Source organism: Gymnoscopelus microlampas, assembly GCF_963454915.1.
Source record: "Gymnoscopelus microlampas genome assembly, chromosome: 9".
Taxonomy (NCBI): domain Eukaryota; kingdom Metazoa; phylum Chordata; class Actinopteri; order Myctophiformes; family Myctophidae; genus Gymnoscopelus; species Gymnoscopelus microlampas.
Window position 1 is genome coordinate 33,169,063 of NC_139946.1, and position 25,059 is coordinate 33,194,121.

General features: G+C 40.9%; 2 protein-coding genes across 4 annotated transcripts in view; one reads left to right on the top strand and one right to left on the bottom strand.

Annotated features, from left to right (window-relative positions):
• The window catches only part of pla2g4ab (phospholipase A2, group IVAb (cytosolic, calcium-dependent)), a 28,729-nt gene extending 10,268 nt beyond the window's left edge, over positions 1–18,461 (bottom strand). The window contains exons 1-14 of one of the 3 annotated variants that reach the window (XM_084066838.1): positions 18,108–18,461; positions 15,457–15,567; positions 13,790–13,871; positions 13,236–13,384; positions 12,796–12,912; positions 12,283–12,320; positions 11,496–11,640; positions 9,905–10,041; positions 9,181–9,403; positions 8,051–8,165; positions 4,493–4,630; positions 4,280–4,369; positions 1,545–1,607; positions 1,343–1,411 (exon numbers count right to left, since the gene is read on the bottom strand). In XM_084066838.1, coding sequence (XP_083922964.1) covers positions 1,343–1,411; positions 1,545–1,607; positions 4,280–4,369; positions 4,493–4,630; positions 8,051–8,165; positions 9,181–9,403; positions 9,905–10,041; positions 11,496–11,640; positions 12,283–12,320; positions 12,796–12,912; positions 13,236–13,384; positions 13,790–13,871; positions 15,457–15,489 — 1,399 coding nt within the window. In that variant the 5' untranslated portion in view covers positions 15,490–15,567; positions 18,108–18,461. Of the gene's footprint in view, positions 1–1,342; positions 1,412–1,544; positions 1,608–4,279; positions 4,370–4,492; positions 4,631–8,050; positions 8,166–9,180; positions 9,404–9,904; positions 10,042–11,495; positions 11,641–12,282; positions 12,321–12,795; positions 12,913–13,235; positions 13,385–13,789; positions 13,872–15,456; positions 15,597–18,107 lie in introns of all 3 variants that reach the window. The other 2 variants (XM_084066837.1, XM_084066839.1) reach the window with 2 other exon arrangements.
• A 1,544-nt stretch (positions 18,462–20,005) lies between these two features.
• ptgs2b (prostaglandin-endoperoxide synthase 2b) lies at positions 20,006–24,846 on the top strand. Its single transcript, XM_084067192.1, has 10 exons — positions 20,006–20,138; positions 20,379–20,492; positions 20,610–20,753; positions 20,929–21,072; positions 21,586–21,767; positions 21,969–22,052; positions 22,204–22,450; positions 22,787–23,073; positions 23,190–23,337; positions 24,004–24,846. The coding sequence occupies exons 1-10, from the start codon at positions 20,075–20,077 to the stop codon at positions 24,414–24,416; spliced, it is 1,827 nt and encodes a 608-aa protein (XP_083923318.1). The 5' UTR covers positions 20,006–20,074; the 3' UTR covers positions 24,417–24,846.
• Positions 24,847–25,059: the final 213 nt, after the last annotated feature.

A 25,059-nucleotide genomic window follows, 5' to 3' on the forward strand; every position in this document is an offset into this window, starting at 1 on the left:
TAACGGATGACTGGGTCCCGAACTCAGACTTTCTATACATTCACCCTTCATCTGTTCTTGTATCTTTCTCTTTCTATTCGTCATATTAACTTTAAATAACTTACCTAGACGGAGACTTTAGCCAAATGAATAATAAGATGAAGTCATTGTCATCGTTTATATAGACATCGAATTCTATATTCATGACATCATAGTGATGTCATGAATAGTGACCAATCACAACTTTGGCGCACCTGACCAATCAGAACGTTGGCGCACCTGACCAATCAGAACGTTGACGCACCTGACCAATCAGAACGTTGGCGCACCTGACCAATCAGAACGTTGACGCAAAAGCCAGGCATAGAGGGCTAATATCCGCTCTATACCTAAAGGTATAGAGCGGCTAGCGCCGCTAGCCGCTCTATACCTAAAGGTATAGAGCGGCTAGCGCCGCTAAAAATCACACCCAGTGTGAAGAGAGTGGTGCCTTTGAAAGTGTAACTGGTTGCATCCTTGTGTTGCAATCAGCAACAATATGTTGTCATGTGACACGTGACAACATATTGTCACGTGTCATGTGAAGCTTGACCAATCAGCCGTGCTCAAACATACGGACAGACGGACAAAGTCAAATGTAGGAGTGGTTGGCACCACTCAAAAATATAAAACATACAGTATGTGAAAAAAATCAAAGATAATTATTTGGCCTATGTGCAGCATCCACAAGCAATTTGGTGCTGATCGGTGCAGTTTTGCCAGATTAGCTCCGGACAAACACGTAAACAGATGGCTCTACAGAGCCATGCAAGAAAAGAAAAGGCAGGTGCCTTCAGAGTCATGACACCTGGTAGTGCCCACAGCAGCACTGTCATAATAATAGCCTTGACACAGCATATAACATGATAGTTAAGAAGAAGGCACTTAACTCATTCACTGCCAGGGGCTTTCTAATTCTGGCAGGTAGCTTCTGCCAGCATTTTTAAGCATTCTGACAATTTTTTCAAGAACCACAGAATATTTATCTCCAGTATGATCAATCTCCTGATGGTTGCTAATCACGGAGGAAATCACTGCTTCCGTAAAAAGAAAAAATGTCATCGTGACCTCCCATTCTCTTGTTATACCCAGTTGAAAATAACATGTTTCGCCAAAAATACATAGTAAAAAAAAAAGTACACAGGAGCCGAGATACAGGATTTTAAAGTAATAAGTTAACCAGGAAGTGAATGGAGCAGTAAATCTTCGGATAACGTTATCTTGGGTTCTGTACCCCCCCCCCCCCCCAAAATAAATAAATAAAATAATAATATATATATATATATTTTTTTTTTCCATCACACCATTTTAAGTTTTAAGTCACCTTTTTTGCGTGGTTCTTCATCATTATCCAGACTGTCCTCTCCAAGGATGTGCTGCGGCTTGATCTGCTCTGTTAGAAAAACACATGCAGTCATTAGGACCCATCTTCAAGTGCGTTGCGAGTTCGAGTTCGAGTCCCGATCCCGACGGCCTTTGCTGCGTGTCATTCCCCATCTCTCTCTCCCCATTTCCTGTCAGCCTACCAATAACAAAGGCATCATTATCCAGACTGTCCTCTCCAAGGATGTGCTGCGGCTTGATCTGCTCTGTTAGAAAAACACATGCAGTCATTAGGACCCATCTTTAAGAGAAGTTATTTGCAGTAGCACCTCTACAGTATAGATGATATAACACAATCATTTATCTCCAGGGGTGTACTGGTGTCTGGGGAAGTGGGCATACTGTAATTTTGCAAAGAAAAAAGAAGAAAGTCATGGTAGCCCATGCCGTAAAATAACGAACAGCGCCCTGTGTAATTCCTAGAAACAGTGTCATGCGTCTAACAAAATTATATTGGCAGGCTAACTGTCAAAAACAACAAATTGTGGCCCGGACGGCACCTAGGCTACAATGTAGCCTGACAGTGCGTTGCGAGTTCGAGTCCCGATCCCGACGGCCTTTGCTGCGTGTCATTCCCCATCTCTCTCTCCCCATTACCTGTCAGCCTACCAATAATAAAGGCATAAAAAGCCCCCAAAAAATATTTAAAAAAACAACAAAAAAATAACAAACTGTCAACTATTTTCTGATACTGTATGGAGCAGTCTGTCTGTCGCTGCAGTGCGAGAAAGATGCAGTATGGTTTCTTGACTATTCCACTAGGCAGAGGCAAGTGCAGTGATAGGAGAATGTGCGGCTGGTATCAATAGTGCAGCAAATAACAATTTCAAACAATTTAAAATATTCAGAATCAATATGTATTGAAAAATGTATACGCAGTATTTGTGACAACACTCAACACTAATATATATTGCTGCACACATAGAAGTGAGTATAGGAAATGCCATTCAGGGCATGGCCAATCAGAATGTGTGGCGCTTGGAACGTGTGCCCATTTGTAACGGGCTAATCTCTCAAGAACAGATTCTGCTCTCCGCTTGAATCTGTTGAGGGAGTTCGTCATAACGTGTACACACTGGCCTACAAGTCGGCGTGCATCCAGATCAGGAAGCAGGCCGCGCTTTACCCAATCAAATGTAGTGGGCGGGATTTACTGTCTGTGCTCTCGCTTCCCACTAAAAACAAACCAAAACTCATTTAACAATAGCGTCCTAGGAGCCGACAAAAAAAAAGAAAGATATTCACATTTTAACTTGCTCTTTCATCATAGAAACAAGTGGGCTCATAACCAAAACGATCCATGTTCTCTGGGAGAAGTGGTGTTAGTGTTCCGTGTAGAAATATTGTGAGTGGGAATGAAAACATAGTCGCACCACCGGAAGTGGACGGCTGAGAGCAGACCAAAAACCCCGGTTTCCTTGCGCACGGGTGCTACATTGAGCCCCCCCCAGAGCCAAGTGAAAGAGTAAAAAACAGCAGAGGGCGCTGTTTTTCCTTTTTTATTTGGCGATGGGTTCCCAGATTGGTAACAGGACGATTGCTTGACTGCATTGTACGAGAACCGTTCTAACTTCACACTCAACAAACATGACACTGCCTGGGGTCTTCAAGACGATCGGATGAACGGTTCTCGAGAAGGACAGACAGACAGAGATTCTGTCAATAGATATAAAACGCTTCGGGTAGTAATACAATACGCCTAATAAACTAATACATTCTTTAACAGGGCGGAGACATTCTTAGCACTTACGAGCGTCCCACGCCATTGTTCCTGTGAGAAACCAAACAAAGCCCCCAAGCTAAACACATCTGATGAGCTGTCAGGGAGAACTACCGGAAGCTGATATCTTTTCTTTTGTCTGTGGATATCACACATGAAAACACAAACACACACCCAATCCTATGTAAGCATTTAAGACTATTTAAAGGGCAATCTCTTACAATGTAGGTGTCAAAGTGTGCCAAAGTAAATCTACTATCAGACGATGACGAAGGTGTCCACACTGACAACAATGAGAGGTGCAGTGCTGAGGCATACTGTAGGTGCTCCTGTCTGGAAGGTAAAAGCCTGAGTTATATTTAGTTGCGTACGAGTGTCGCACACAGAAAATAACCGATCCACAAGCTCATAAATCAGGCTTAAAATGGGCAATCACCCTGAGTATAATATCTCTAAATACAACTTTATATTGTGGATGTATTTCTAAAATGTTCCTAGTGTAACCACCACCTGGATTCAAATCCAGGTGTCTGGCACGGGAAACCAAACATCTACCACTCATCCAAACAGGAATCCCCCCTTGGCCAAAGCGGATATTGGGATCCTGGGATTCAGGCAAGGGCTGCCATTTTAAATCCCCCCCACACACACACTGGAAAACCATCCCAGACAAGCCTCCAATGTAACTCTGGGATGATGGATGATTTAAGCAGTGTCCACTGTTAGTGTAATGTACTGCATCAGCAGTCAAACTCATTGGACTCAGTGCTAGCCTAGGTGTGACTACACACCTGTTGTGTATCAATTGAATCAATACACAGCATAAGCAGGAAGGAAGAGCCTCTATCATGCTTTTGCTTGTCTTTTTGGTTGTTTGTTTCCTTATGGCTATCTACCACATCATTACAACAAAGACATGGTAAACAGTGTCTGGTTGCATGGATATAAAGATAACTTTTGATCTAAAACCTTGCCAGTCATCTGTCCTTCTTGAGCCTGTCACAGTAACCACTTGGATTCGAACCAGAATCTCCTGTATGGGAAACCAAGCATATTCACTGATCCAAGGGATAGGCTGTATCTTGACCTTTCAGTGGTAAATAGCAAAAAAAGAAAAGAAAGAAGACAAAAAGAGATATTCAGAGGAAGAGAAATTACCTATTTCCTCCTCCATGGTGCTGCCACCAACTGTGTCTTTTACCCCCAGCACTCTGTTGAAGAGGATAGAGAAGGCACTGCCCCACACACCTGACACAGGAAAAGAATATCAATGTGTGCAGAAAATGCTCTGTGTGTGTATGGACGCACATACAGTATATCTGTGTATCTTATTTGTTGTCATGTGTTGATGTCATGCCGTCTCTCTCATACCCATGAGAAAATGCAACGGGTTTTCCTCATATCTCTTAACAGCGGTTCCCATGAAGAACTTGCTTCCAAACAAGTCAGGGGTCATGAAGGTTCCATACTTAGCCATCCCAATTTCATAGGGACTGAACTCCACCCAATCTGCATGTTGAAACAGAGCATCAAATACAAATTAAAAGCAGAAGAATTCATACATCAACCATAATTGCCTTACAACATTGTTATCTCTGTACATCAACCCTGATATCTGGGGTCAATAAAGACATTTTCATTACTTTGCTAGGAATGTAAGCAGTACAGTAACAACATAAGCCTTGAGATATGCAGAATATATAGTCATTGTGACAAAAGGCAGTTAAAAATGAAAAAATATGTACACACATAGTCACTATCGTGCAAGTACACACACACATACACACGCAAACCACCAAGGATTTCCTCAGCTTAGAGCTCTGCAACCTATTATTCCATTATTTTCTGTCTATGAAAGCGATCAAGTTACAACTGTGGCTTATTTTTACTTTCTTTTGTTATTACTCTGTAGTTCCAGCACGACAAGAGTGGCTTGTGTTCCCGCCCGTGGAAACAACAACATTGTTGCATTCACGGAATCAGGTCACTGGATCAATGACAGTGACCAGAGGATTACACAAACATTCCCAAATCAGAAGGCATGGGTGGAACAGGGACTCTTGCGCCATGCTTAAAGTTTGTACTGCTGCGTACAACTTCGGGTATTTGGAAAGGCAATCAACACTGCAAAGGTCGTATAAGTGTCTACATGATGATCACTCTCAGGTGAATTTAGCACTTCTATGCACGCTTTGAGAATAACACCCATGCCATGGATATGCAAATAAAGCTGGCTCAAGTTAAACTTAAACCTGCATTATGTCTTGATCAAGCCAGATCCGGCATATCCAGACGTGATATAACCCTGGGGGCTTTAAATGAAGTTGGCAGCAAGTGAAAATTAAGTAACAACATTAAGACAGGTAATATCGGATTTACCACAATTTTCTTTTTTATAATATAAAGTGCTGTTACTGTTTGACCTTAAATCTTAACATAGGCAAGAGGCCCAGAAAATGCTTTAAAGCCAGGCAGACATTTCTAACTGTCCTACGCACTGCTTTGCCATACAAAAAACTGTCACTGACATGACAACAAAATAAACAACAGTGCAATGTTGAGGGTTTGTATTGGGGTGTGTGCAAAACCACGATGAATGACATTTGAATGTTACTGAGATAAATTATAGATAGACTTGAAGAATGACCACACTCATGAAGAAACTCTTCTTGAGTTCTTGATCCTTTCACAATGTAAAACTTGTCAATCGCCCATATCCTTTCTTTTATTTATTTGCCGATTTTATTATTATTATTATTACCTATGCTGCTGCTGCATTGTCTGAAGGAAGCCGAACAAAAATAAGTTTTACTCTTATGTACCTCTACACAAGATGTAACATTAAAGCACAACCTTGACTATCCATTCACCAAAAAAAGGATCTGTACTTACTTACAATAAATGCAAGGAATCTCTGTACGTACGTATGAAAGTCTGTATCCACGTATCTCTAAAACCGTTCCACCAACCGACTTCACTGGTCTAGTACTTACAATATGATCATACTTAACAGAAACCTTTTCTATAAGCCCCGTTTTTGAAACGGGAAATTTTAACTTATATTCTGATTGTAACCATTGCTATAGAGTGTTTGTTCAGTAACAGGAGTCTCCATGTCTCTCCAGCTCCTTAATAAACAGATAATTCATTTTCAGGTCGGGATACCAATTTTATCAGTTGGACAGGGGTTATGTTTTCACCCCATTCCATTTGTGTCTCTGTCTGTTGGCAGGATATCTCTGGGAGTGGCTTCTCGTAAAAACACATAACTTCCGAATAGTTTCACCTGACACCATGAATCTTTGTGTGCCTAATGCCTATCATCAGCAGACATTATTGGCCCAATCAAGCAAAATGGGTGTGCTAGAGAGCTCATTTCTAACCACAGAATATATATAGTGCTAAATGATCCGACACGTGGAAATGGCATATTTTGACAATTGCATGATGTTAGAGGCTGTATGCATTCTTTCTGTTTTTTAATAATATTATCTCCTCCTGGGTAAAGGGCAAAGAGGAAGGATCTGCTTTCATTCCTGTGTGTCTGTCTATTTGACATTGTTGTTTGCTAATATTGCAGACCACTGGCCCATCGGTGCCACATCTCCTGTGTATGCTGCCAGTGGATCAATGAAGTAAATGCCAAAAATGTATGACTGAAGTCATAGAGGACCTGTCGACATAGTACTGTAGCAGACAACTGACGCCTTAGACTGGCCACACTTTCTGGTGGAATACATACACCTTTTTGGTTAATAGGCCGATCCTGTTGGGAACGATGCCCAGTGTGGGAACAATTCCCATTGAGAACAATGTCCGTTGCGAACAATGCCCATTGGGAAGGATTCCGACCGACTTCACACTGGGCACCAGCACCGCACTCCATCAGGTCCTCTGCGATACACGATACGCAGAAGTTTGAAGTCGATCGGCCTGTCGGTTCTCAAGATACGCAGGGGACAGATACGCATACACGCACTCGCACATGCAGAGATTTGCTGAATTTATATATAATCTAAATAATCTGCAGCTGTGACTTTAAAGCCAATGGTGTTACAATAACATCTTGCATTATACAATGCACATGCACCATACCTATGACACTAAGATATTGCTTGTAATAAGTTGAGTTTGATCAGTACCAGTAATGGCATGTATTCGCTTAATGAGATTTCTGTCATTTTCCCATGTGTAAAACATCCCTGTAACAGAATGATTGTCTATCCAGAGTGTAGGCCTAATGCAGAAGATCCTACATTCTAGGAATCTATAAAGTCAGCCTACTATTCAATTCCAATGAAGCAGCAGCAGCAAATGTCACTTAATAGCATGATACAGTAGTTAATGTCAAGTTTTGGGAGAAAGCAACTAGTATGCATTCTACAATCATTGGAATAACACTTGCATAATACTTTGTCTTGTAGATTTTATCTCCAAATATACTATACAGTTGAGTCCACACAAAAATAAATGTGGATTGAGGAAGTACAAAATGGGACAAAGCTAGAATCTAAAAAAATAATAATGTCCACACACTGTTTATCAGTTCCACTTCAAAGCTAGAATCTGACATGCTCTTGTGCACAGTTCAGTTCCTTGATGTAGCAAAGCCACCAACCCAGAGCAACCACTGCATATCAGCTTATCTTACCATGGTGCATACTTTCTGTTATAAGGAAATATGACCAGCTTGGTTACTTTGCATGTGGCTTAGCTCATTTGAGCACTTCTAGTTACTCATTATGTATGCAAAAACATACATTAGACTAACAAACACACACACACACACACACACACACACACACACACACACACACACACACACACACACACACACACACACACACACACACACACACACACACACACACACACACACACACACACACAAACACACACACACACACACACACACACACACAGGCTTACCTGCAAACATGAGCTCGGACACGTTGGGCTTGACATGCAGACAAGTGAAGAGAGGAAGGGGACTCTGAGCCTCATTCACTTTCTCCTGCAGTTCACTCAGCTTGGTATCCATCCTCTGAGATGAGACAAACAAAACAAAATCTCAAACAATACGATCTATTTACATTATGAAATATTTTTACATCACATACTATATTGTAAGACAAACTGGAAAGTTTCATGCGCTCGGCGAAGTGCCTATTTCCACCAGAAAGTGTGGCCAGTCTATTACGTCAGTCACCTATGAAGTATTTGGCCATGGTTTCAGTCCGATCAGTCCGATGATTACGCTTCTACTGGCAGCGTGCACAAGAAATGTGACATTGATTGTGACATTGATTTGCCCCGGAAAAAGAAACAAATCTCAAATCTCAAAACATAATCTCCCCCTTTGCTTTCGCCCTGACAGGTGATAGCTAAGGTGAAATAAGAGAAAATCAATGTCAGTTTGTTGCATGCCCTCACAATTTTAAGTGTAATGGCATTATTTTGAAAGAAAATCTGTGCTCAAAGCAACTCAAGGAGAGGTCCTAAATTAGTGAAACAAAAGGGATGAAGAGCCTCACTCTCAAGGCCAAATTGTTTCTTCAATAATAATAATAAAATAAAATAATAACTCCCGACCTTCATCAGAACTGATCTGATAAAGGTTGAGACTGAAATGTTATTTTTATTATTAGAATATCAAACTGGCCTTGAGAGAGTGTAGCTCCTCTTCCCTTTTATTTCATAACTTTGAAAGAGAACAGTGTGAAATAGTTACTGAAGGTCACGTGTCACAAAAGAGAGGAAATGGGGGGCGACAGCTAGAGGATAGCAGGTCAATAAGCAAAGAACGGGAAGGAAAAATCATTAATCATTAACCACATGAATTCTGATCTGGCCATGTCATAATAAGTGTAAATTCCCCGAAAATCGGCAAACGTAAGCGAAGCATTCTGTGAAAATAGTGGATCTACAAGCTCACAACATGTTGCATTGTGTCGCGTTGTGAGCTCGTAGATTGGCTATTTTCGCTATTTAATATACCGGTAAACAAAGTATAGGGTTAAACCACAAAACCATAAAAGCATGTGGTGAACAGCTCATACCGCGGGTATAAGCGTCTCTCCGATGAGCATGCCAAATATATCGGTGAAGGTGACAGGCTGCCCTGCAGCCTTCTTGTTCCACAGAGCATGGGCGTAGTTGCCGATGTGCTGGGGTAGCAGCAGCCGCAGTGGGTTACTACTGACACTCTTCATCAGCTCCTGGTTTATCTCTTTAGGGCCTTTCGTAGGGAACTCAGGGTGGGAATAGAGAGTGGACATATACCTGGGGAAAACGAAAGAGGGGAACCACAAAATGATTTAGCCTTAAATTAATATCAAACTGCAAACACTTTTCCAAAGCAAAAGAAGGTATTTTGCAGCTAACCCACAAGTAAAGAGTTTGAAATATGACCGATCTAACACACTCAATATTTTCTCACAGGCTAGCAGGAAAGTGTGAATTGGATGAGAGAAGTGGACAGAATGTGTAAGAAATGCTTGAAAAGGAGAAGTGAGGGAAGTTCAAAGCGGAAGACACGCTTGCTAGCATCATGATGGGGAAACAGATTGGGAAGGGGGGGGGGGCGGGGGTAATGAAGAGAGAAAGGAAGAGAGAGGGTTTAGAAAGAGAGAGAGAGTGCAGACACAGCCTGACAGAGGAGAGTGAGAAAGACTAAGAAGAGAGAGAGAGAGAGAGAGAGAGAGAGAGAGAGAGAGAGAGAGAGAGAATGAGAAGCAAAGAGAGATCACACCACAAGCAAATGTGTGTTTACTGTTAACTGACCACGTGGATCCAGAGAGGCCTGCGACGTAGGTGGCACAATCCAGGACCCCAGACTCATACAGGGCCTTCATTACTCCAGAGAAACCTACCATTGCTCTGAAACCTCCCCCTGAACCTACGATGGCTATGACTGGCACCTGTAACGGACCAACAATAACACACACACACACACACACACACACACACACACACACACACACACACACACACACACACACACACACACACACACACACACACACACACACACACACACACACACACACACACACACACACACACACACACACACACACAAATAAGAGTAAAGTAAAGAGTAAAAAAACTTAAATTATACAAGCACCGAAAATGGCACACCGAAAATAGCAGATCTACAAGCAGTTCAAGTCGCATCTGCAACGAGTTGTGAGCCTGTGAATCGGCTATTTTCTGTGTGCATCACATGACAAAGTATGAATCAGGCTTCAGGCATAAGGTTGCATGATGTGCCATCGGTTGAATAATTATCAGCAGATCTGAATGTGCCTCGCTTTCATTGATAGAATCTCGTTCTATCAGCATAAACAACGTCCTCCTTTGCCTTTGAGCATCTCTCTGCACTGACTGACGCACGTTTTACGACACTGGTTGCATCACCCCTTTGCAGCACTATCCCAGGTGGCTTTAACTTTTTCAGCCTTTTCGTACTTTTTTCGCCTCATCTCTTCCTCCCTGAATCGTAGCCCAAGCCTTGTCGGAGTGCCTCTCTATGCTTTGGCACTCTGCCAGTATTACTTCCAGGAGTCCACGCTGGAGAGCGAGCTGAGGAATGTTCTAGTGCACTGTTTCCCAAACAGTGGGTCGGGACCCATGTTTGGGTTGCGGACCACTTTTTATGGGTCACAAGTAAATGTCGCCTTTTTTCATTTCCTACATTTCAAAAAAATATAAATATAAAAGATTTTAAATTAGCCCCAAGAATCCCTAGACATAACTATACCTTTCAATCTGGGAACCCCTTTTGGGGTTGTTTTTGCTATGTACAGTATAGTAGAAACATATATTTTTTGTATTTTAAGTTTTTCTGAAAACTTAGGTCAGGATTTAGAAGGCGTTTTTAGGTCTAAATGGGTTAAAAACTATTCCAACATTGTGTATAAGTATAACATAAATAAAATCAAATAATCCAATAATTTCCATAAATAAATAAAAACAAGCTTGTAGATCAGCTATTTTTCAAACGTCTAATTTCTCTTTTGGGTCTTGCGCTAAAAAGTTTGGGAACCACTGTTCTAGTGTCGTGCAGTGGAAATACAGTGCTATTTTGTCTTGCATATTGCTGGTTATTTTGTTTATGACCGGAGGTTAGAGAGAGTTCACATTAAGCCCAAGGGGCTGTCGGCAGAAACCCATAACCACAGTGGGCTGAGAACGTATTTCAGCTCAGCACAGGAATGTACAACTCTTGCAGCTCAGCATACAATATTGTGCAGTACTACTAGATGTAAGAAACATTCTGTTAGTGCCCGTGGGAGTTTCTCTATTTGGGTGGAGTGATGGTGAGAGAGTGAGAGGACAGACTGATACAAACGAGAAGGTCTGTTGTTCCCACCTCCTGAGGAGAGCTGGGGAGGAAGCGCGGTTTCTCCATGTCCAGCAGCTTCTTAATGCCCAGCATCACTCTGTCCCTGCGTTTCTGTCTGTAGAGCTTCTCTTTCTCACACAGGGCCAGGCTGAACCGCAGGTCCAGTTTGGTGCTATAGGGATGCATACACACACATAAATAATAATCAGTGGACGACGTTCTCTTTTCCTCTCTCACATTTATTGCAAGGTGCATTCTGCTGTAACACACAGGCGTACAGTACAAATATGGTTACATGCACACGCACACGTACATGCATGCAGCCGCACACACACGCACGCACGCACACACACACGCACACATGCATGCACACAAGCACGCACACACGCACGCACGGTCATACTCTCATACACATTTGCACAGTAATCGGTGAGCTGATGAACAGACAAACACTTAACCTCTCATCTTCACCTTTGGATTGATGCCTAATCTACAAAAATGAAAGAGGTTCTCTTCTCCTCCCACTAACAAAATGATGTGCTGATGTAACAGCACTTAATTTACTTAAAACCCTACATGAACAGTATGTTGAGCCAACAATTAACATCTCAATAGAGATAAGCACTGCTATGCAAGCGTTAAGGTGTAGCTTGAGTGTCACGTGTCCTCAGGGTGAATTCCTGTGCATTGTTCGACATCTGACTTCATTATTATGCAGCCATTACTGGCGATGCTTGTTTGTTTGTTTTTGTTGTTTGAGTGAAGCTTTGAAGCCACGGTGTGGGCAAAGTGCAGATTAAAAAGGAGTACGTACCACACCTCCAGGGACATCTCCAAGTACACTTTGGTTGCCTGTTGAAACATCAAAATGTGTGGTTAATTTACAGTGTAGTGGCTGCTGATTAGCGTTCATTAACCTGTCGACTGTTAACACCCGGGGTCACACTGAAGAATCCACAACAATACAAGAATGAGTAAAGATGGAGAGAGGAGAGCAGGGACTACAGAGAGGCAAAGGATTAGAGGTAATGTAGGATAATTGATAACAAGGAGTGGCAGTGCACAGATCATAAAAGTGTAAAACGGCAATGAAAGACTAAGCCACACATCACACCACACAATCAACTGTTAGTTATAATTAGCAGGTATTTTTTGATACACACTTTTTTTTGGCTGTTACTGAACCACTCAGAATTCTTCCTTTATAAATCCTACAATTCATATTCTCATCCATCTTACTGTATGCTATTGACTTTTAATACCTTCTAAACATTAAGATGCGGAAGATGGGGAACAATTCTGATTATACTGTCTAGTTACTACTTACTTTGCCAATGATGAAAGTCACCATCTCTGGATGAGCCACTTTAATGGAGTTGTTTATGTCATAGGACACAGTCCCAAGAGTCTCGTCCATAACGTAGTTGGCGTCCATCAATGTCAACTGATTGGAACAAACATTAGAAATGTGTAGTTAAATAAAACATGGAGAACCGTCTTGGTTATTTTTTTTCATGTAATGTAAATGTTTAAATCCATAAATACAATTAATCATCAATCAATAGACTTGCCATCCTAAATCATCAAATAATTTAGTCAGACTTTGGGTTCTTGGCATATCATGGCACATTTGCAATTTTCTGCAACAGGCTGACTCTCAATATGCATAGCTTACAGTCTTGATATTGAGTATCGCCTTTATAACCAATTAAGTTAGTGTTATTCTTGTCCCATGCAAAACGGACTCTGATCAGATGGACTTCTCACCTCCAGGACATTCTCCTGGTTGGGGTCCAGTATGAAGTCAAAGGTCTCGTTCCATTCTGGATTTATGTCGTTGTCTAAATGGCGAGTTCTCTTTCTGCTCTCTGGGGCTGTGGGAATTAGCAGCTCCACATATGGGTCTGGGGTGTCCACTGCAAGGAGAAACATAGGATGGATTTTATCAATACTTTTTCATTTCTGTCTGTTTCTCTACCATGTATAGGCTAGTAATCTATATCTATGTTTTATTTATTCTAGACTTTTAATGTTTTTTATTTATTCATGTACACTTTTTGTAATTACAGTAATGCCTGTGTATATCAGACTGTACTTAATAAAAAGATGAACTACCATAAAGAATTTCTCTGGACACTGTTATGGTGCTTAAAGCTTTTTAGGGGCTCCGATCAGGGAAACCTCAGTTTCCATTTTGCCATATAGTGTTATGTTAATGCAGTCATGCACACAAACACCTTTCTGTTGTGGACAACTGGTCAGAAAACATTCTAAATGGCAGCAACCAGAATAACAGGGGTAACAAGTGGATCAAGACTCACACAGGTCACCCAGAGCTCCCTTGGTGACACCTTCAGCCCGCAGTACAGTCACTTTGAAAGTGTGAGAAAACTGTTGTTCCACCTGCGGAGAAACGTAAACACATTGTTCACATATACTGTATGGGACAAACGGTCCTCCCATTGTCTTGTACAAATGACCCTGAAATCATAAACTGCAGAAATAAAGACATACAGTGCCGTAGTAGCACATGATGTCTAGTGTGGTCTCTCTTAACTTCCCCCAGTCTAAATAAAAATATATTTCTCAAGGCAGCTGATAGCTCACTCTGCAGTGAGGGACAATCATGCTGAAGTTCATCTGGTAGCTTCCATCTACAGTATGAGTATTCTGATTGTACAATCTGTAGCATCAGATCATCAGACTGTGTTATTTGCAATAATATGTTTCATTCCCCTGCTTATATATGAAAGACAAGCCATTTTCATATTTCTTTTTAACGTTTTGACTCAAGTTTTAATGAAAATCTATTATTTTTTAAATAAATATAGGTTCCACAGAAGTTCAACAGCGACACCCGTTGTGTAAGCATATGATCTCATCATGCTCACAAACCTGAAGTCAAAACTCTTCTTCAGCCAACTTTTCTGAATTTTTCTTTCCTTTTCTTTCTTTTTTTTTACTAATCACACTGGCTTAGTGTTATACTTTCCTATGCTGTTGTGTACAACTTCGTCCATTGTATGATGTAGAGGTAATTGTAGCCAACACTCTGCACTAGAAATTCCTTAGACATGAACAGATTTGCACATACTGTAGCTACTATGTAAAGTATTAACAATTACATTTTAATTTTTTTTAATTTTGAGTAGAGCCACTACTCCTTCATTTGGAAAGGAGCCAGCTATGAATGTTCGGGCATCTAGTACGGATGCTTCCTGGGCGCCTCCCTAGGGTGGTCCTCGGTGCACGTCCCACTGGGAAGAGATCCCCGGACAGACCAAGGACCAGATGGGGGGATTATATCTCCATGCTGGCCTTGGACCTCCTCGGGATCCCCCAGGAGGAAGTGCCTAATGTTGCCCGGGAATGGGAAGTCTGGAGCTCTGTGCTGGAACTGTTGCCCCCCACGACCCGACTCCGGATAAGCAGTTGAAGATGGAAGGATAGATGGATGTGTTCGGCCAAAAGCATTTCAGAATTATGATTCCGATAATTATGACTAATGTGCAAATACTGAGAATGATTGAGTGACTCGCTGGAGAGTTTGACCAAAATCATACACTACAAGCGTGTGATGTAATTTTTCTTATTAAAGCCTTTGTTTACAAACTTCCTACGTATTCCACCATCAAATTCTGGTGTAAAATGACAAGAAGCTTTTGTTTCAACCATGAGGGTGCATTCACATTTTTTACTTGGAAAACGTCCTCAATGGGAGTGAACATAAGCTTAGTTTATACTCCAATGCATGTTGACGGTGTTGCTTGCCAACTATAACTCTTTGACAAGTGACACTGTCGTACTATGTAGTATAATTAGCCTTTAGATATCATTTGTATTGCTGCCAGATCCGGCAACTGGTACAAAATATACAGGGCAAGGTCATAAACACTTACAGTCTTAACTTAGATAAACACTCTCAAGCCTAGATTAAGCCCAAGAATCTGGAATTTCCACATAGAACTAGGGTTGTCTGTGTACTTACAATGATGTACTGGTAAGGGTCTATGGACGCCATTGGGGGCTGTTGAGATGGTAATTTTCAGCTTCCAGGAAAAAGCCTAGGTCCAGATGCGAACTTGAACTCAGGAAGATCCTTCCGTTATTAAAGGAAGCATTTAAAGACTGGTGAAAGAAGCATTTTAACATCAGTAAAACTGCTATACCATAGATTAACACAGCAAAGCCTAATGATGAGTCAGTTAGTTTTTGGAGGCCTCTCTTCATATAGATATCACTGATTATGATTGGCAGGCATCAATCAGTAGGCAGTAGAAGAACGCGCTCCTCTTGGCCATGTTCTACAAAGGCAACAAACATAGCCTTAGCCTCAGTGGCATGGCCTTAATGTGAACTATACAAACTGACTTCATTGGACATGTCAAAATGTAAATTTCAAACATTTTGACATCTTGGAGTTTGTGGTAACGTAAAGGGGAAGTGTGCGGCGCCACAGACAATAGATATAGTAATTCTAGAGTCATGGGAGAAGTGTGTGTATTTGTGTTTTTTTGTTTGTTTGTTTTATCTGTTAGAGAGAGAGAGTCAAAGGGCTGTGAGCTAGTAAATAGTCTATTTTCAGAGTGTGACTTTGGTGCAACTAAATACAACTCAGGCTTTCGTGTTGGGGGGAGGCAGAAAAAGGGTAAAAATGGCATTTATAAAACTTTGATGTCCTCACAAGCATAGCAATATAAACTTGTGTCTGTGTGTGTACTAAGCATCACACGGTCAACGAGGATTGTCTCTGTTGTTCAGCAAAGCATAACATTACTGAGAGGACTTCAGGCACGTAGTGTGTTCGCAGCACTGGTCACGTAGTTTGCATAAATGGTCCAACTTCTGAATGTGCCAATTCAGGAGGTCACCCACGAAGCCAACAGATAATCATCATTTGTGATGAATGACAAAAACACCCACAGAAGCTGCTTTTGTGGAGGTCATTCATTGTCATTTAATTCTTCATTTTGATGCATCAGCATATTCCTTGAACAATACATGAAGGTTTACTGTGAAAATAACAAAAGCTTATAGTTGTTTTTTGTGAGTAGGCTACTATATGCCTATTAACTGTGGTGGGAAATATGAATCTTCATGCTTTTATCAATAATAACGGTAATGGCCCGGATGGCTGGCTGGTGTAGCGGTCCAGGCACCTAGGCTGCGTGTCACTCCCCATCTCTCTCTCTTTCTGTCAGTCTACTACTGTATAGCCTACTATCGATAAAGGCAGAAAAAGCCCCAAAAATATATTTTAAAACAATTACAAAAATAACGGCAAAGAAAAATAGGCCAAAAAAAACGTTTAATGTGGCTTTATGAACCTAGATCAAAATACATTTTGGGGCGTAAATATATATGTGAATGTGAATAAGGAACTAATATGTAGATCTGAATGAATTAATGAATTAATTTAATTGATGATTAAAAATACTACATATAAGACTGCACTGCAGTCATTACATACAACTCATGGAGAAAGAAACCCATTGTGGTCCTTTAGTAGCCTATGACACTTTACAATCAACATATACTGTAAATAGCAGGCAGCAGGCTATGTCAAAGTGCTAATGCTTTTTTGGTCATAAAAAGTTAACATTTTAATTGAATTACAATGCAATGTAAGCAATGTAAGAATGTCTGCAAGTCCACCTTACAGGCTACTCTGTAAAACTTTCCATTTCAGACTTGTGAGCAGACTATTTGGAAATACTTACTATGATGACCATGTCATTAAAAACATACTTATATGCATTATAATCTGCTTATAACACTGTATAAGTACAGTTATAAGCACTCTCAAGTACTCATAATGCTTTATAACAATAATTAAATAGCACATTATAAAGCTTTGCATATTGATTTGAGAGGTAATGTAGCCTATAAATGCACTATAATTTACTTATGACACTGTATAATTGCAGTTAGACAGTGTTATACGTGGATTATAATGCATTATAAGTATTTATAATGCAATATAGACATGGGATTCATATACATTCTTACCACTGCTGCACTATAAAACAGAATGTGTCCCCCCCCAGATCAGGCAATTTAATTGAAAGGTATGAAGTCTGTAGAGTTCTTTTAAAATAGCTGAGTATATCTAAAAAATCTGTATTACTTATTGATAAATATAGCTCTATGTAAAGAGACATTCTGCCACTTTACATGTAGCTAATCTAGCTGTGGTGCTGTGCATTAGTGCCATCTAAGAATGGATTGGCTTTATGTAACCGGGACCGTAATGGCGTTTGTTATAGCTTGATTAAAACAGATCAGATGTGACAAGGCATGCACAGTAAGCTATGAGTCTGCAATAAGCACTCGTATGACGTGGGATGGGAAGCCAGCCAGGGCAGTTCACTTTTGCTACTATTTAGGTGCTTTTACTGTTTGTACAGTCACATAAAGCACCTGGAGACTCCTGCTGAAATATGTATAGGTGACTGTTGATGCATATGAATGATGAAGGCCTTCTGTGTGTAAAATGCAGATTAAAGAAGTTGTCGGAGCGCGTTACGCACGACCCTGTCCCTCTCACAGTCAAAGACGAACGAAGGCTATGCGCAGCACCAACCACACGAATCAGTAATTTTTTCGATTCAGTTTGAACAAAAGAAAATGCCTACATACCTTTACAGACGTTTTGCTATCAACTCACAAAGCTTGAGAAATGTGACATGCTGTGCAAAAAGTACAGTAGCCTATAATGGTTCCTTGCTGTTCACTGTGAGGTGGTCGGTGGAGGAGGTGCTACTAACTCTCCCGAAAGACGCTCACACACACACGCCAGACATGCAGGAATAGGAAGTTAGAAACTAGTCAAAAAACTCAAGCTCCAAGGAAACGGAGTATCTGGCTGTCTGTTATAAATGACTATTTATACCGCGTTAAAACACCGTCCATAAAAGGGCGCGTCGCAACAAAAAAGCTTTGAACAAAAGTGAGTCTCCCAACAAGAGAACCTGTATCTCTGACTGCACTGCATTCCATTAGAGACGCTGCTCTCCCCAGACGCTCCAGTTTCCGTGATGTGCTGGAGGGGTAACTGGAACGCTCGCCCCAAAACACACTCACCCCCGATTATTTTCGCGGACCGCTCGCACACATGGTTCTTGTAATCTTGTATTCGTTTCACTGAGGTTAAGGTTAGGAATAGGTTACTTTAGGGTAATTATAAGGGACAGTTTTACTGAGGTAACTTTATGAATAAGTCTAGGTTTAGGTATAGTTTTACTGAGGTTACGTGGGAATAAGGTTAGGTTTAGTTTAGGCATAGTTTTACTGAGGTTACGTTTAGGAGTTTTACTGAGGTTACGTTTAGGAATACCAGGTGGCGACCGTTCCGAGGTTGCCGGATTTACACGGGGCGAATGTGTTTTGGGGCGAGCGTTCTGGTATATTCGCTGCAGGGCCGTGCCGTGCCAGGGCCGTGCGTAAAGTTTCCACCTGAGGGCGCAGACGGGCGCATCACTGAAGCCTGCGTAGCAGGGGAGACTGGCTTATCAATTAGTCAGAGTTGAGTTGCCCTGTGGTGACCAATCATTTGAGTAATGATTTGAAAAGACACTCAACTTTACCATACTGACGTTAAGAGCTATTCAACATTTTGTCTTCTTTTGACCATTTTTTTAAATTAAAATGTTAGTGTAGCCATCAATTAATGCAACTACGGACACAGCAACCCTGCTTTTGATTGATTGATTGATTGATTGATTGAATACTTACTTTATTAGACATAAATGCAAACAGCACGAGCACAGTCAAACACTTGGTCTAAAAGGATAACGCCCCAAAAAAATCCATTGGGGTCCTATGTATTCAATTCATAACATAACATAACATAAAAAATAACACCAAATACAATATCTATCAGTAGTATAGCTATCAGTTCAACACTCGGCCTCATCCATTATTAACACCAAAACAGAATAGCCAGGCAAATTATTGGAAAAGAAATACTAATCACACAAAAACTGTTCCTATTAATAATCGTCTACAAGTTTGCCCTCAAGATAAGTGCGTGGCGTCCTATACCAAACGTCTTCTAGGTTAAATATTAGAATATCATATTATTAGTAGTAGTAGGTAGCTTAGTATTAGCCTATTATTATTATTATTATTATTATGTAGGTTATTTGTTTATTTTTTACAGTTTTCAACATGCTATCCAAACAGCATTATTTGAATTTATATGTGGGCCTATAAACCTACTTGAGTACTAACCTCGCATCATACTTGAGCACCAACAAGAGGAACTAGAAATATAAACAGATAGGGTAATTGGTTGTATAAACTTGAAATGACTAGTAGTGAGTGACCAACAAGTTATCTGTTGTATGAGATAACAGGCTATTTTTAGACTTCTGGATTGGGTAAGAATAAAGATTCTCACTCAGTGGTCATTGCTTTTCATCCTCAGACTGCCGTGCTTGGCACCGGCTGAATGGGGGGAGGCTAATGACGTCACCACCTCTAGTGTATATAAGGTGCTGCGCGCACCGTTAAGATCATTCACAACCTGAGTTGCGTTGATTCTCCTGGAGAGAAGCGGAGAACAAAAAAATACTACAATCAGGACCAACCAAACGCAGTGGAGTATGAACAGAAGAATAGCTGACGTGGTTTTACTTTTGGCTCTGGGTTTACTTGTCTGCGAAGGAGGTAAGCATACACATGGAACAGAATAGAATGCTTATAGTGAGTAGTTATCCGATTGTGTGTAGTAGGGCTAAGTAGGACATCATAAAGTTGAGGGTGTACTGGACTGGTTAATAAATACTTTTGGGTTAATTAGACTGGGATTTTAGAAGCAATTTCATAGCCATAGGGACTATACTATATAGGCATAATTGCGCTGTATCCTGTATGCACTCCAGTTAACGCCAAAACTTGTCTGAACAGGTAATCCGTGTTGTTCGGAGCCATGCCAGAACAGGGGTGTATGTACAACTCTTGGAGAGGGTCATGAATGTGATTGCACACGGACTGGATTTTATGGACCAAATTGCACAGATCGTAAGTAAAATTTGCTTAACGTGTAGCCTATAAAAAGGCCATAATAATGACTAATGTCCCTTTATATCTATTTTTGTATTTATCAAATATATCAATAATCATTTTGTTGTCTTACAGCCGAATTCTTCACATGGCTGAAGGTGTCCCTGAAGCCATCCCCAAACACCATTCATCACCTTCTTACACACTTCAAGGGATTCTGGAACATCATCAACAACATCTCATTTCTCAGGGATGCTATCATGAGATATGTACTGACATGTAAGTATCCACAAATTAACTGAAACCTCATGTAAGCTGACAATGTGAAATGGAACCTGACATCAAGTTAAACATTACGCATTAATGATTGATTAATTGATGATTTAAACAAAATCTAATGTTAATCATAATTAGGAACAAAGTATAAGCCTAATATCTGTTATTTTCTTTCCAGCCCGATCCCATCTGATAGACAGTCCACCTACCTTCAATGCAGAATATGAATACAAAAGCTGGGAAGCGTACTCCAACCTCTCATACTATACACGCACCCTACCCCCGGTGCCGAAGGATTGCCCAACCCCTATGGGAGTAGTAGGTGAGTGCACTCTCGCTGCCTCTGGAAAACCAGTTTTTTTAGATTCTTTAATACTGAGCAGCAATCAATTGGCCCCATTACATCATGGTGACAACATACCAAAGACTGTCTTGTAGACTGTTGCGTTAGCTGACTTATGCATTGTGCTGGAGTCATCACAGTCAAAATCCACTCTCACCAGCCAAAACCTTCACAAGAGGAAGTGTATCAGTCTCCGTCTCTCTTGTTAAACTTCACAAAACTGGCCTCAGCCAAATAAAACAGCTCTTGAAACTTGAAGTTGGATTTTCTTTCTGAGCATTCCACATAGAAAATGCAGCTACAATACACAACAAAGATGTATTTACCAATACAGTATATCTGAGTAAGGCTCATACAAGTAGCACATCCAAATTGTGAGAAAAAAAAAAGAATAGAAAAAAAGGTTAGAGCTTATTTAAATAATTTGGCTCTATGTTGATCCAGCACATTCATTTCAGCGTGACAATTGATTTTTCTGTATGATTTTTCCAGGTAAAAAGGAGTTGCCTGATGCCAAGTTGTTGGCTGAGAAGCTTCTGTTGAGGAGGCAGTTTATTCCTGATCCTCAGGGTACCAGCTTGATGTTCGGGTTCTTCGCACAGCACTTCACTCATCAGTTCTTCAAATCTGACATGAAGAATGGACCCGCCTTCACCAAAGCTCAAGGCCATGGGGTGAGTACAGATGACGGGCATTATTTGTGGCAATGTGGTAATGTGAGCTGAAGCATCAGGACTGAAACGAGTGGAGAACCTTATTGACACATTACACCACAAAAGATTTCCGTTAAGAGACGGTTTGATGTATAGTTGATGTTATGAGGTGAACTGAAAATGAAGCATTGTATTAATGTGACTGTGTGCTCATGCTCTCAGGTGGACCTCACCCACGTCTACGGAGACACTCTAGAGAGGCAACACAAGCTCAGGCTTTTCAAGGATGGCAAGATGAAGTTTCAGGTACAGGACATATGTTGTTGTTGTTGTTGTTGTTGTTGTACAGACTACAGACACAGGTCTGATTCATATATTGGTACATGTATCTTGAAGACCACAAAACCTTCTGACAAGTGGTTCCTCCTCTCTAACCTTCCCACGGCTCTGTTTACAGGTTCTGGATGGTGAGGTGTACCCTCCGACAGTGAAGGACGTTGGCGCAGAGATGCATTACCCTCCTCACGTTCCTGACTCACACCGCTTTGCCGTGGGCCACGAGGCCTTCGGACTGGTCCCCGGTCTCATGATGTACGCCACCATCTGGCTCCGGGAGCACAACCGGGTTTGTGATGTCCTGAAGGAGATCCACCCCGACTGGAACGATGAGAGACTCTTCCAGACCACAAGACTTATCCTGATTGGTGAGTGTGTGTGAGATGATGATATTTCTCTTGAGTGTATGAGGCAAAACATACAAGAGAAAGCTTAAAACTCAGCGGCTCGCTAAGGTGAAAATAAATCTAAAAAGAAAAAAGGTCCTTTTAGAATGATTGCAGTAAAGTTTAAAATTACCCTAAATACAAGTTTGCCAATAAAAAATGAAAACTCAGAGAGTGGAAGCACAACCTTTATGGAGTTTGGTTTTACACGTCAAACAGTCTGAATGAAAAATGTAAACATTATCTGATTCCTGTAATATTCTACTGTAATTTTCTCAAGCATTCATTATCTAATCAGAATGTAATTTTCCTGTATAGGCGAGACCATTAAGATAGTTATTGAGGACTACGTGCAGCATCTGAGTGGCTACAATTTCAAGCTCAAGTTCGACCCTGAGCTGCTATTCAACCAGCGCTTCCAGTACCAGAACCGCATCGCGTCAGAGTTCAACACCCTGTACCACTGGCACCCACTGATGCCCGACACCTTCCACATCGAGGAGAAAGAATACAACTATAAGCAGTTTGTCTTCAACACGTCTGTGGTCACAGAGCATGGTATCAACCATCTGGTGGACTCCTTCAGCAAGCAAATTGCTGGACGGGTAAGAACTAAGAACTAGTACTTTTATCTAATTGTAATAGGAGCAGTATTTTCCTACAGACTGTAGTGGTATTGTTGCCTAAAGACACTTCAACTGACCTCCTGTCCTCTGTTTAGGTTGCTGGTGGTAGAAACGTCCCTGGGGCTTTGATGCCTGTGGCCATCAAGTCAATTGAGAACAGCAGAAAAATGCGCTATCAGTCTCTCAATGCCTACAAGAAACGTTTCAACATGAAGCCCTACAGCTCATTTGAAGACCTCACAGGTAAGAAAACGTATAGATCTATCAAAGATAGATGGTAACACACATGATAACATAAGAGTAAACATCTATTGACATGTTATTGATAGGGGAACTGTCTGACATGTTCATTGGGGTGCTTGTGCAGTTTTTAAGTTGCCTAGTGCCTAGCAATAAAATATGGAATATTTGAAGGGTCATGTTGAAAAACCATTAAACTGGTCTCAACAAGTATTTATTCCCTTCAGCTTTTAGTTTCTGCGATGTGTAGTTAGGAATTTGGCACCATGCCTCCTGCACAAAACAGATGTTCACTTCAGCTTAGGATAGTGTAAGCAGTTTATCATGGAAGAGAGCACCATATAAACAGGCACAGTGGCCTCCTGGAGGATCCACAAACATGTACTGCTTCAGTGAGGGAAACTTGCATTCCTCCGTAAGAGGGTTTTTTAATATTGATTAATATATGATCTATGATCTATGAGGGAATAGTAGTTTGTGAGTGAGAGTGAGGAAAAAGGAAGAGCCTGGAAGAGAGCTCAGTATTTATAATTGTAAATGTGTTTGTTGGATTCCACTTAGACAAAACACAGGTGGACATATTTAGACTAGCTGCAATTTGTATCTGCCGAGGCAGTGAGAGAAGCCAGGCTGAGGAACTAACCGGTTTCCTCTTGTGTGTTCCACTAGGAGAGAAGGAGATGGCGGCAATACTGGAAGAGCTGTACGGACATGTCGATGCTGTGGAACTCTACCCTGGTCTGCTGGTGGAGAGGCCCAGGCCCAATGCCATCTTTGGGGAGACAATGGTGGAGATGGGAGCCCCGTACTCTCTCAAGGGCCTAATGGGAAACCCCATTTGTTCCCCAGAGTACTGGAAGCCCAGCACCTTTGGAGGCAGTGTTGGTTTCGACATAGTGAACACCGCCTCCTTACAAAAGCTGGTTTGCAACAACGTCCGAGGCCCCTGCCCTGTGGCGTCCTTCCATGTGCCTGACATAGAAGACACGGGGTCGTTTACCATCAACTCAAGCACGTCACACTCTCGCAGTGGTGATGTTAACCCCACAGTCATTCTGAAAGAAAGGACTACTGAGCTCTAATTTACTATTTAATTTGGGCTTGTTTATATACAGTATAAGTATTCTATTTATATATTTATTTATTTGTCATATTTATTCTTGTTCTATTTATTATGTACTGGAAACAACTTTTTTATAAGGAATTTTGTACATTTTGTTTTATATACTTGTTTTTATTTATTGAAAAAGATGGTTTCATGTGTTTCATGTTATTGCTGCATTAATTGATGACCTCAGAAATCGCACTGATATTTTGAATGACTTGATACTTGAATACGTGCCTTAGTTTACAACTTCACTCTCATAATACCTTCACAGTCCTAAACAATGTTGAATTGGAATGACTGTTACTGCTTTCTTTTTTAAACCTATCTAAACTTGAATTGCTGAGTAAACTTTTAGACTGATTTTGACTGTTCTTGTCTGATATTATCTACAATAAAGTGCATCGTAAATTGATTGTGCTCCTCCTGTGTTCCAATTTATAAATCATTATAATTATAAAAAATATACATTTTAATTAGAGGACTAGGTTAGTAAAGAAAACTTAAAAAGTAAAAAAAAAATTGAGCTCTAAATTAAAGGCTTACCAAAGCTAGAATCAGGTGCGAGAGGCCAGCAAGTCCACAAAAAAATAGAAGAGGCTTGCACACTGACAGACAAA

Excerpts from the sequence above, each read along its gene's own strand:
- ptgs2b (XM_084067192.1), top strand. The coding sequence starts at position 20,075 with ATGAACAGAAGAATAGCTGACGTGGTTTTACTTTTGGCTCTGGGTTTA. Across the intron at positions 20,493-20,609 it reads TGGACCAAATTGCACAGATC|CCGAATTCTTCACATGGCTG; the intron begins GTAAGTAAAATT and ends GTTGTCTTACAG. Across the intron at positions 23,074-23,189 it reads GCAAGCAAATTGCTGGACGG|GTTGCTGGTGGTAGAAACGT; the intron begins GTAAGAACTAAG and ends TCCTCTGTTTAG.